Here is a 13,592-nt window from a genome sequence, read left to right as displayed (position 1 = left end):
GGGTTTATACTATGGGCGTTTTGTTAAGTTACAACTCTCGTTCTTCCGAAACTTTTTATTGAATCGAGTTGTAATCTTAAATCCGATGGTGCCCTGATACTTTTGGACGGTGCACGGTGCTCTGACTTTGATGCACTATGCTCTGATACTCTTGATGTGTTATTCTGCATGCTTATTCCTCATTAATATTATTGCACGCATGCTGAATCTCATCAGGCACCATATTTCATCATGCATTTCAAATTCTTCATTTTATATATCAAATGCATGTATGAATTACAAGATATAGGGGGAGATCTCCATGATTCAATTCTTCAAATGTGCATTGCCTCAAAAGCAAATTCCTCACTATACACACATTCAGGGGGAGTTCTTCTATATCTTGTAATCAAATTCCTCAATATCAATATTTACACTTCATATGTTTATCCCCGTTGAAAACTTAACCTATGTTGTCATCAATCACCAAAAAGGGGGAGATTGTAAGTGCATCTAGTGCCCCTTAGTGATTTTGGTGGATTGAAGACTTATAGGTTAAGTGACTGATGCGTTTGTGAGTGTACACAGGTCTATAAGTCTATGAGGAGTTTGATAGTTACAGAGAAAGTCGACCCTAAAAATGAAGTTCTTCGACTGAAGAATTTGATATTCTGAAGACTTTCTGAAGACTTTGAAAGCGAAGAAATTGGTGTGACCTTGAAGACTTGGTATTCATTCAAGGAATATGAAGCGTGAAGACTTTTGTTTTTGTAGTTTCATTTTCTCTTTCTTGAGTCATAGGAAACACCGTACTGTTAAAGGGGGTCGAGGAAATACTAAGGAAAAATTTCCATGTGATGCTCAACTCAAAATCCTACACCTACCAATCCCTTCGAGTGAAGCCATTGGAAATCTCATACAGTTCAGTCAATTTCTTCAGTGACAGAGACGCAGTTCTTCTGGTCACTGAGGACTTTGTTCTAACTGAGGAGTTAGGAATTCGCCAGTGCGAATTGCCTACACAGTGAGGAACATGATAGCCCTGAGAAATTGGAGAGTCAAATTTCCGACCGTTGCTGTGCTGCGCCGGCTGTCCAAAATATCTTATCCACCTAACGGTCATATCATTGAAGGGCATTTATGTCTTATCATGTCGGGCTGCTCCCTAGGCTATAAATAGCCGCCCCCTACAACCACTAGTTGGTTGGCTGCTCCGAGAGAACTTGACACTTGTCATCTGAGAGCAACCCATCCTCCGAGGACTTTGAGCGAAAATCATCAAGTGAGGAAAATCCAGAACCAAACCCCCACAAACCCAAAGTGATTGAGCATCACTGAAGAAATTGATCCTGCATGGATCCGACGTTTGTTACCTTTGAAGAATGTGCTTCTTCCAGACGGTTAGGCGTCAAGGTCTAGAGCATCCAAGAGGAATTGTGGATCGCCGAGTGACCAAGTCTGTGAAGGTTTGGAAGTCACCTGAAGATTTACCACGAGTGATTGGACGAGACCTGCGTGGTCTTAGTTCAAGGAGAATACGGTGAGGACTGGGTGACCTGAGTTGCGGCTCAGAGACTGGGTGTCCGGGACTGCGTGTCCTCGAGTTTAAATACTCAGCCGCTCCAACCAGACGTACAATTGAGACAACAGTTGGAACTGGTTTACCAAATCATTTTCTTCACCAACTAACTGGTTCTATTTCCTCAACTCTTTCATTTCCTCATTACTGTCTTGTATGCTGTTCATATCTATGCTTGAAGACTTTGACTGGAGACTTTCACAAATTCCTCAGCTCAATTTCTTCAGTCTGTCCGTCTTCATCTTGTTATCCTGTGTTTACGCTTTCTGTACTCTGTGCTAGTCTTCATTTCATCATGATGACTATGTTTGTATCCTGTTATGTTTACTTCTGAGTACTTATTCCGCTGCAAGTAGTTCTTCGCTAAGGAATTTCCTCACCAGCAAATTCCTCAGTGAAGAATTCATAAAAATCGCCTATTCACCCCCCCTCTAGTCGATATAACGCACTTTCACTCCATAAAGTTCAGCGCAAAGTTACCTCTCCGATGAACGACTTCCTACTACGTCAGTACACGGCTGATGATGTGAGGAAGGCTGTGTTTAGCATCGGTGATCTTAAGGCCCCAGGTCCCGATGGGCTTCATGCCATTTTTTTCAAAAAATATTGGCATATTCTAGGAGATGATATTACAAAAGAAGTTAGCTATTAATTCCAAGAAGTTCCCACCTGAATGGAATGAGATAACAATCGTTATGATCCTGAAGATGGACACACCAGAGCTGGTAACTCAATTTCGCCCAATTAGTCTTTGCAATGTCCTATATAAAATTGTGTGCAAAATGCTAGCCTTCCGTCTGAAAAGTATTCTACCTGATATTATTTCGCCAACCCAAAGTGCCTTTGTTCCGGGGAGGATGATCACCGACAATATTCTAATTGCATATGAATGTATACACAAGATCAAGAATAAAAGAGCTGGTCGAACAGGGTTATGTGCAGTCAAGTTAGATATGCATAAAGCATATGACAGAGTGGAGTGGTCCTTTCTTCGTGATATGATGTCTGCTTTGGGTTTCCATGGCCAATTTATAGAGATGATGATGTCATGTGTAAGTTCGGTCAGCTACAGAGTGAGATTTAATTCTCATGAAACAGGGTCTTTCACACCTACGAGGGGCATTCAACAGGGTGACCCCCTTTCCCCATATCTGTTCCTATTGTGTGCAGAAGGTCTTTCCAGTTTATTGGAGTTTGAAGAAGAAGCTGGTGGCATAGAGGGAATAAGAGTGTGCAGAAATGCACCATCAGTATCACATCTTTTATTTGCTGATGACTCTCTCATTCTCATGAATGCAGATGTCCTAAATGCAGCTTCCTTACAACATGTTCTGGATACCTACTGTCAGAGTTCGGGACAATTGGTGAGCCTATCAAAATCTAGTGTGTACTTCAGCCCTAACACCCCTGTGGTAACAAAAACTGAGGTTTGTCAATTATTACATATTGATACTGAAGCTTTGTCTGACAAATATCTTGGGCTGCCTGCAATGGTAGGAGCGGATAGGAGTGACTGCTTTAGATACTTCTGTGCCAGAATAAAAGAAAGATTGAAAGGCTGGATGGAGAAGCAACTATCTACAGGTGGTAAGGAAATACTTATTAAATCTGTAGCTCAAGCAATCCCTGTTTTTGCCATGTCAGTATTCAGCTTACCGAAGGGGATTTGCAAAGAGATCACTGATTTGATAGCTCAATTCTGGTGGGGTGATGACGAAGATCATAAAAGAATGCATTGGTACACTTGGTGTAAACTTTGTTATCCAAAGAATGAAGGAGGAATGGGATTCAGGGATCTTTATTCCTTCAATTTGGCTATGCTATCTAAGCAGTGTTGGCGTCTCATTAACAATCCGGAGTCGCTATGTGCCCGGCTCCTGAAAGCAAAGTACTACCCGAATGAAAGTCTACTCCAAGCAACTCTAAAAAGTGGGGCTTCCTTCACTTGGCAGAGTATAATGAAGGGATTAGAGACTTTTAAATTGGGATATATTTGGCGAATTGGAACCGGTGAGAATGTGAAAATATGGACCGATCCATGGGTACCATCGAGTCCGAACAGGAGGGTAATCTCGAGCAGGGGACAGTCTATCCTGTCTACAGTTAGCGATCTCATTGACCCTTACACCGGTGCATGGGATGAAGCGTTGATCCGCTCTATCTTCGACCCAGTTGATGTCCGAAGGATCATGCAAATTCCCTTGAGTACAGCAGCTTTTGAGGACTTCATTGCCTGGAACCCTGATCGGAGAGGGGTCTTTACAGTCCGATCAGCTTACCACACACAATGGGTTCAGACTTACCGGCAGCATGCAAATGTTCGGGCACGTCCATCTGGCTCAACTACACCGGAAATCTGGAGTAGAGTTTGGAAACTACAAGTCCCTCGTAAGGTGCAGATTTTCTGTTGGCGCGCTCTCCACGGAATAATCCCTTTGAAAGCTATACTCACAAACAGGCATGTAGGCTCTAATGGATCTTTCCCGATCTGTCACCAGGCTGCGGAAGATGTGCGCCATCTATTCTTCGAATGCACACACGCTCATGAGCTATGGCAGAAACTAGGCATTCTGGATATAATCGAAAAAGCTATAACAGTTGACCGCTCGGGATCAATCATATTTGAACACCTACTGTTGGCAGAAGACAGGGCACTACCCCTCAAACCCAGTCTTGATGTGAAACAGGTGCTGGCTGTTGGAGTTTGGTATCTATGGTGGGTTAGGCATGAGTTAACGCATGGAGGAGCTCCACCCTCACCAAGGAGATGGCCATTCTTTGTCCTAGCTATAGCGAATAACTACCACCAGATAAATAGTAGGAACCGGGCTGTTCAGGAGTATACATGGAGAAAACTAGAGCCGAACTTTGTGAAAGTCAATGTGGATGCGTCTTTCCATTTGGACGATGGAACTGGAGCAATGGCGGCTGTCATCAGGGATCACAAAGGAAACTTTTTGGCTGCCCAATGTCGCTATATTCAATTTGCAGCGGACGTGGTGACCACTGAAGCGTTGGCTATGCGTGATGGACTGGTATTTGCCAATACCTTGGGTTTTTCTCGAGTTGAAGCGGAGTCTGATTCCCTCATGGTGATTGAATCTTGCACTGGACAAACAAGATGGTGGGATACTGCAACAGCAATTTTTGCGGAGTGTGTGGATGCGGCTACGTCTATTGGGAAGGTCACTTTTAATCATTGCTTTCGGTCATGTAATGATGCGGCTCATGTGCTAGCTAAACATAGTTTCTGTAATAAGGTTTCTAGTAGCTAGATGGACGAGCCACCCGGCTGTCTTGTCTCCAGACTTGTGGATGATGTTTTACCCCTTTAATTTGCAATAAAAGCTAGCCATGATGGCCTTGCCTCAAAAAAAAGATGGCCTTGATATGAATGAAAAGAGCCAAATAAGCTTTTAGTGGGGTTGGGCAACCCATGTGACAAAAAGGATCTAGATTTCATCTATGCCTCCACCACCATTACTGTTGGCAACCGGGCCAAAACCCCTTTTTGGACTCGCCATGGCTACTTGGGGGCAAGCCAAGGATATTGCTCTGCTAATTTATGAGGCCCCAAGAAGAAAAAAATTGAAAGGTGTGTGAGGCCCTTTCTGAGAATGCTTGGATCCTCAAGATCAATTGCAACACCGTCATCTCAAGAGCCCACATTCAAGAATTCTTCACTCTATGAGTGCTTGTCAGTGACTTTCACCTTGTGGACAATATCGAGGATGAAATTGTTTAGAAGCACTCTGTTGATGGGATCTACTCGGCGACCACTGCATACAAGGCACAATTCCATCGGTTAATGCTTTCGCCCATGAACTTCATTGTTTGGAAGGCTTGGGCCCCTTCTAAGGTCAAATTCTCTGCATCCAAGAAAATTCTCCGTGAACGGTTTCCCCTATCATCCTCAATTGACTGATACAAAGAAACCTTGCATCAGCCGCATCATGATTCATGAGATATAGCCCATTTGTGCAGGAATGGTTGAGAATTTTCTGAATGCAAGTGGAATTCTATCAGGTTGTTAAAGGAAGGCGAAATCCTTTACCGAATTCGGGAAACAGACATTTTTAGGATTGTGGATCTTATAATTTTTCATCGACAAGGGCTGCATGGTCTTGAATTCCATATCGCAATATCCAGTGAGGAGGATTAGATGCTGAAGTTGTTGATCTTCTCATCGTTGACTCCATCAAAGGTTTGATGTTGCGGATGGGGAGCTTCATGGAGCAAGCTGAGGCTGCACTGGGTGGGCTCTCCTTGACGCCGCCTGTGTTTGCAGACTACTCTTGTGTTGCACCCTTTGGTTGTCTCCGATGGCAGCTTCGAGGTTGAGAGGGGAGACAAGCTTCATGGTCGTTTCACCCCTCGCGCTAGCCGTAAATGCGCCGACCTACTACACGGACCTTTACCAGGCCGGAAGTGCGGTTGGGCTTTATTAGTATCAGTTTTATATGGGACGTTAATAGGTCCGATGTGACATTGGGCCACATATGGCCCATGGATTTCGTCCGACATTAACATGCCGAAAAACACAACATGTTGGAAGTGCCCCAAATCTAAACTGGGCCTCTAACAGGCCGAATGTCAAACATGGCCGAATATGACCCAATTCCTTCATGGTCATTTATGAGCTGAAAGTTTCATTGGCCAATAAATGGGCCCAAACGAAGCGGACCTTTAACAGGCCGGAAACACACCGGGTCGTAATTCAGTCCAAATACTTAGCACACTGTTAACGGGGTAGAAGTGACCATGAGCTGCAATGATGACAAATCTAGATCGGGTCGATTTGACACTAGTTGTGTGGGCCTTAACTACGAATGGGCCTTCTGCAAACAGGCCATTAATGGGCCAGCCTGCTAATTTTGACTGGGCCAGCCTGCTAATTTTGACTGGGCCAGCCTTTTTAACCTAAATGGGTCGCTGTTGGGCATTGCCACATGTCAACGTATCATAGACGCCTCCTGTTCATTGGGCGGTTAACATCTGTCCCTTCGCGGAGCTGACATGTGGTTGCTATAGCCAATGAGAATTTTACAAGTGGAAAATCTCCATTGGTTCCAGCTGTTAATGGGTTATCGGATCCAAACTGGAACCTGATAGCTTAACAGCAACCCGTTACGGTGGATGCTATGTGTCGGTTGCTCTTGACGAAAACACTTTCATGACGCGCCATTTATCGTCATGGAAGTGGACACTTTCGTGATGATAATTTTTGTATTGTCATGGAACACTTCTAAGACAGCACACGTATGACTATCTTGCTTCTGTCATAAAATCATCATGAATATACATGCATGACAGAAAACGTGACCTACTATTACAAACACGTATCATCACAGAAGTAGTTTTTTTTGTAGTGAGAGCCTCGTTGTCAAATTGTGGAAGCAGTTTGCGCTTGGGCTAGCTTTTGGTTTGCCGCTCATAGGCGTACCCTTCTTCGGCTGCTAGGACTTTCGTCCATCTATCGTTGAGGGTGTTTTGTTCGGCTTTTAGTTGTTGCTGCTTTTTCTTCAAACTTCATGCGGTGGCAATAAGTTGCCATTTAAACCGCTCTTGGTCCAGCAGATCCTCGGGGACGATGAAATTCTTGGCTTCGAGGCTAACTTCCTCTTCGGAGAGGGGAGGTAGTTACTGTCCTCGGAGTCATTGAGGTCCTCGGGATTATAATGATCCTCGTGCTCCTCCAATTCGTCGGACTGTTTCTCAGGGGCAGCAGGGTCGCCGAGGTCTTCCATATTATCCGGGATGTCATTTTCTCCGATGCCAGTGTTGATTTCCCTGCCCCTACGCCCCTTGGATCATCGGCGCTGTCTTCGGTGTTTGGGTGGCTCTTCGCTGCGCTTATCGCCATCTTTTCTAGTGGTGCCATCGTTGTTCTTCCCATTGGTGCCGTCGCCCTTATCGGGGGTATCCACCATATAGACGTCATGTATGGAGGTGTCCGTCCATCGTCCGGTGATGGGAGGGGTAGTAGCAGCATGGACCATAGTTTCAACATCTTAGTCCATGTCTTCGGCCTCCTCAGAGGTGTAGTCCAACATGTCGGTTAAGTCCTCGACAATGGCTACTAAGTGGGTGGTGGGTGGGGCGTAAAATTCCTTGTGGCCCGCCTCCATACCGACCCGAGCGTAGGTCGAGGATGGGCCGTCTGTGATGATCATTATCTGGATCCAATCTAGCGTCTCCATCAGGGCGAGACTAACCGGATTTGTATCTAGGATTTCTTTGGAGTCGACCTTCGGTATGATGGTGGGAGGGGCGAGTCTGTTCAGGGTTGACTCCTGGTGTTCGGACGCCAAAGATGCTCAAGGCTTGAAGCTGGATCCGAGGCAAGAGGAGCGAGTCCGGCCGGGGTTGACTCCCGATCTTTGGACCCAGAGGTCATATCCAGGCTTGAAGCAGGATCCGAGGTAAGGCTGACCCAGGGATCGGTTTGGAGGGCGATCCCAAAGTTGAAGGTTCAGGGTTTTCAGGAACCTCAGGCAAGGCTGAGAAGCCGGTGAAGATCAGATCTCCCCGAGTGTCAGATGCGACGTAACCTAGGTTACTGAATCTGAACTGGAGCTCAGGGGCGAAGCTGTCCTCCTGGTCGAGATGACCGGCCGAGTTGGCGTGCAGAACGATGCCGCCGAACGCGAAAAGCTGGCCAGGGATAAAGATGTCCCCGTGTTGATGCCATCTTCGATGATCAGGCGAGCCATCGATCCTTCGACGATCTCACAGCGGAACTCCCAATGAAAGCACCAATGTCAGTGTCAAAACCGGCGGATCTCGGGTACGGAGTGCCGAGCTGTGGATCTTGCGTCAATCGGGAACAAGGGACGAAGGACACGATGTTTACCCAGGTTCGGGCCCTGTCGAAGAGGTACAGCCCTACGTTCTACTTGATTATATTGAAGTGTATAGGATGATTACAGAGTCGATCTACCACGAGATCAGATAAACTAAACCCTTGGTGAGTAGGATGATTGTTGTTCTTCTAGCCTCTACGGACTAAATCCTACTAGGGTTACACATGGTCCATTATAAAGAAGGGATAAACATGCTGATTCTCTAAGCTTTGACTTGGAGGACACACCAAGGCTCCGAAGGTTTTCCGTCTGGACACGAAGTCGCCTTATAGCTCGGCCTTATAGTAGTCGTACAACGGTGCACCTGTCCGGCCCATAAGAAATATGTCTGGCAGCCCGAGTACCCCTAGTCCAGGACTCCCTCATCGCCAACGTTGGGAATTGGAAAGATTTGCATTGATGATGTTGTATCAAGAGAGTCAACCGAAGGTATAATCAGTGCAGTTTGCCGTGACTCGAGAGGAAAATTCTTGGGCGCTTCTGTCATCAAATCAGCCGGGATAATTTATCCTCCCTACCTTGAGGTGTTAGCTTGTCGAGCGGCACAGGGCGCTACCAATTGATCTAGCATTATTGCATGTGCTAATTACATCTTATTGCAAAGTTGTCTTCAACGACATCCACTAGGGCACTGGAGGAAATCATGATAGAGATCCAAGCTACCGTACACCAGTTCGACAAGTGCTCCTTCATCTTTGAAGGAAGAAGTTAAAATTTGAAGTCACTTAGTCTTGCTAAACATGCTTTCGGTGTGGACCTAGGCTAGTATCTTTGGCTCCTTGATCCCCCAGACCTTCATTGTATCCCCATGAACATTGTTGATTAATAAAGTGTGTTTAGACTAGACAAAACACAACAGAAAAAATAACACAAATCTTGAAGCTGCAATCAACGGTCAGAAAAATCAGCTGACCCAAAATTAATTTTCACACAACTTACATAAAGGTAATGTGTAGTACAAGTGACCACCTCGAACTCAGAAGTTTCAAAAAGGTACAAGTACAAAACTGGCACGACTGTCTGGTCAACACACCTTATCTTGTGAACCAACCTGGGCTTGGGTGGTTAGGAGGACAGTGATATTCCCAGCCCACTAGGATTCAAGTCTCGCATTATTCCTGGATTTATTTCATAATTTCCGGCGATGTGCGTTCATTGGGAGGAGACATTCCCGTCGACTACAAGACATTTATGATGAGTTCGTCAATTTCAAGATAATATGCCGGCTAAGTCTCTTGGAGGTGCTTATACGGGTAGGGTTTACCTATGTGTTTATAGAGTGTATGCAGTATGCGCTTATATATCCACTCTGTTTGTGGTCTATTTTTTTTGTCTTAGTTTTTTTATTTTTTGTTACTTTAGGAGTTTAGATATGACATCCTTATAAAACATCTTGATGTGAATTAAACAAACTGTTATATATAAACACCTTTGTCTGTACTGTGTTAAAAAAAACACATTATCTTATTCATTGGTTTTCTCCCGACACCATGCAACTAGTAAGGCTACAGCAACAACCCGAAAGAAAACAACACGTACGTGTGCACCTACTACAGCGCGTACAATACTCCGTGACTCACTTTATTCGATTCACCATTACCCAGTGGAAAGCTGCGCGCAGCAAGTAGAGAGTAGAGCTGGGCGGCCGCCGGCGGCGACGCTAGACCTTGGTGCAGTTGGGCCCGGGCCAGCCGAAGTACTGGTCGCCGCACACGTAGCGGGAAGCGTCTGACTCGTCCTTGTGGCAGTCCTTGCAGGTCTTGGCGCAGCTCTTCACCTTATCTTGGCAGGTGCAGATCGGCGGGGACGATCTGGTGCACCGGGCCATGTCGCAGCACTGCCACGGCCTCGGCGTCTCGTTGCCGGCGACGCTGGTCTCCTCTCGAACAGCCATCTCCGCCGCAGCCGCCGCCATCTCTTGACGATCAACGTCTGGCGGATGAGTATGAGCATGCCTTGGAGGAACTGCATGCATGCACACCATTACACATGGATATCAGTACTAGACTTCTACTCCCTCCGTTCCTAAATGCAAGTCTTTATAGAGATTTCATTAGATGTACTACATACGGAGCAAAATGAATGAATCTACACTTAAAATACATCCATATACATCCATACGTAGTTTTTAGTGAAATCTCTACAAAACCCTTATACTATTTGGGAACGGAGGGAGTAGTAGAGATACTACCTAGCGAGCAACAATGATACAGCTTGTACGTCGGAAGCCTCAGTGAGCCTTGATGATGTATTACCTTCGGCACCGGGGGTGAGAGCAGAGAGGCGGCCGGCGGCGAGAGCCTCGAGAGAAAGCACCAGCAGGACGGCAGCAATGCATCTCTTCATGGCTGCAAGCAGGTCGATCAACTGACACCTCTTGGTGAATGAAACTTACCGCCGCCGGTCCCTATTTATAGCAGAGAGGCTCTTGGTGAATGAAAATTAAACACGGTGAATGACGGAGCGGGCTGCGGGATATTTGCTGTCCTGTTTTTCAGTTATCTTAATATACATACTCCCGACACAGGGCACGCATGTTGTGTCATGCAGCACGGTGGACTACTTTTGCCTCGATGCATGGATGCCTGCATGCCTAAATAAACTGATGCATTATTTGCTATACTTCTGCTAATCTATCAGAGATCACTTGTAACTAGGCCTTGGTTAACCTAAATTAGTGAGAGACTCAGAGTCGATCGGCAACAAAAGCGGATCTGGTCACTGGCGAGCGCGATTCGATAATCCACTTGGACTGATGTAAGATTCGCATACTTAATGTTTTTTTTTTTGAGAACGGATGACAGTGAGATTCTCTCACAGCCTTTTATATTAATAAATCAGAGGGGCGGGGGTTAGATTGTCCAGATATTTACATGTTACATTAGGAGGGGGGTGGTGGTAGGTAAAGTAGCTAAAACAAAAAAAAATCAAAACTGAGCTACCTATGGATAAAATGTAAGGACCATGCTCTTTCTTTGATCTATGAGCCAGCATGGCAAAGTCCAGCTTGAATCTGCTACTCCAAGAGTCAAACGAAGGCTGGATCCCTCTGAAGTGTTTATCATTCCTCTCCTTCTAGACCCCCCAGGCTGCCACGACAAAAACTTCCAGGAACATCGGCCGAGCCCATCTGGCTTTGCCCTCATGTAGCAGTCGCATCCAACAAGTGTCATTTGGCCATTGTATCCCAAGGGCATCCCAGCATCTCTGACTGAAGGGGCAGGTAAAGAAGACACTACTAGGAAAAAGCATGCTAGTGGCGCACCAGTTTTGCCTTCTAATGGCGCACTACTGGTGCGCCACTAGCATCACACCATTAGAATTAAATTCTAATGGCGCACCACTGGTGCGCCATTAGTATCTGGTGTTTTAATGGGGCACCACGTAATGTGTCATTAGTATTGCCCACAGTGCGCCATTAGAATTCCTCCCAGGGGGCCATATGTACCCATGTGCTTTGGCATACTAATGGCGCACCAGTGGCTGATGCGTCATTAGTGTGATTATCACAGTGCGCCATTAGTGTCTTGTGTGGTGCACGACTAGTATGAATATTAGAGATTTTTTTTCTTTTCTGGTATTTTCACAGGTTACAAAATATATTATTGGACAGAATTTAGACAACACCACACAGCAACAGCAGATTCATCGAATACAATATAAGATTAGTCTCCGAATACAATTCATCATATTAGTCTCCGAATTCAAAAGACCGAACAAAGATAGAACACTACAAGTCTCGAGACCGCGAGTAGCGAGTTTGTCTTCACATTACAAGTCGATATCGACTATCTAAACTACCATCACATAGAAGAGAGCTGCGGTCATCACGATAAGCATCATCGCGATGAAACTGATCTTCATCCGGTTCCTCCAACGCTCCCTCCTCTCTCCCACTAGATAGCGGGCGTATCTAGATTCCGCCTCCGCCCTAGTGGTGTACCCTTTGTAACTGTTACCGCTGAAACGGTGAACCTGTCTCCGACACTCCTCCCAGTCGTCGTAGACTCCGGGAACCTTACCCTTGTACACGACATAAAACGGCATCTCTATGAACAAGCCAAACAACAGACAATACATAAGCAATATTTAAGTATGCAACAAAAGGATCGGAAGAGAAAAGTAAGACATTAATAGCACGATTCATGGTCCTACTAATAAATAGCATCGATTACATCTAAGTTGAATGACTGTCCAAACCAAAGAGACATACAAGTTCATTAAAGTTTAATTACAACATGAGCCAATCAATGTTTCAGAACTACACATAGCGTCACTACTTTCGACTCGACTCATGGGACCGGAGCGTGGATGAAGCCGCCGTCTGTCGTGATGGTCATGAAATCGCGGGCGTTGTCAGCCTGCATTTGTAGCGTTGTGTCTATCTCACGGTTGGACGGTTGATATCTGAGGTAGAACTGCCCCGAGGTACGAAGGAAATCTTGATGGATAATTTCCGCAAACTCTGACTGGATGCGAAAGAATTCTTGTCTGATGTCCGCGTCCCTGGATTGCCGACAAGCTCGCGGCCCAATCTTTGAGATTATCTGGTTGCAGAAGGTGATGATGGTCCCGTACGATCGCCCGCATGTGATGGAGGGCGTAGTAGGCATTCTTCTGACCGCCAGGCGGCTACTTGACGCAAGAGAACTTTGTATTGTGGGCAAACATGTGCGCGCCGTACCGCCTACGAACTGGCTTGGCGAAGGTGCCTCCAGATTTGGCGTAGCCGGGGAGAACATCATCAAGAACTTTCTTGATATTTGTGTAGTCTATCCTAGAGTCACGGTCCGGGTCCAAATACGTGGCCATGGAATATATCGGGCTTAAGAGGATGAGTGTGCAATGTGTGTCACTGCACAGACCACGGAATGTTAGAAAAAAAAGAACGATTGAAATCTAAGAAATCATATGTTACGGGGCGGTTAGGGGATGACTTACTCGGGAAAGTAAGGCACGAGGAAGTTATCCTTATCTGGGTTTGCCAGAATGACGCCTTCGAGGTAAGAACTCGTGACATGCCGGTCCCCAGTGCTGCACAAGTTCTTGGCACGCATGTAGAAGGGGTCGACTATCACGATGTCCGGGGTCTTGTCTCTAATGATCCGCATCTCCATACTCAGCGAAAACAGCCGAACGAAGGTGTAATGCAGCGGATGAAGGTTAAACAT

The 13,592-nt window shown here is 45.8% G+C and overlaps 1 protein-coding gene across 1 annotated transcript; it reads right to left on the bottom strand.

Annotated features, from left to right (window-relative positions):
• Positions 1 to 9,906: 9,906 nt before the first annotated feature.
• On the bottom strand, positions 9,907 to 10,784 carry LOC119274461. Its single transcript, XM_037555165.1, has 2 exons — positions 10,677 to 10,784; positions 9,907 to 10,386 (listed from the first exon to the last, which is right to left on the bottom strand). The coding sequence occupies exons 1-2, from the start codon at positions 10,765 to 10,767 to the stop codon at positions 10,082 to 10,084; spliced, it is 396 nt and encodes a 131-aa protein (XP_037411062.1). The 5' UTR covers positions 10,768 to 10,784; the 3' UTR covers positions 9,907 to 10,081.
• Between the last annotated feature and the right edge of the window lie 2,808 nt (positions 10,785 to 13,592).

Source organism: Triticum dicoccoides, chromosome 3B (assembly GCF_002162155.2).
Source record: "Triticum dicoccoides isolate Atlit2015 ecotype Zavitan chromosome 3B, WEW_v2.0, whole genome shotgun sequence".
NCBI lineage: Eukaryota > Viridiplantae > Streptophyta > Magnoliopsida > Poales > Poaceae > Triticum > Triticum dicoccoides.
Note: the sequence above shows the minus strand (reverse complement) of the source record. Positions and strands in the feature narration are given on the sequence as shown.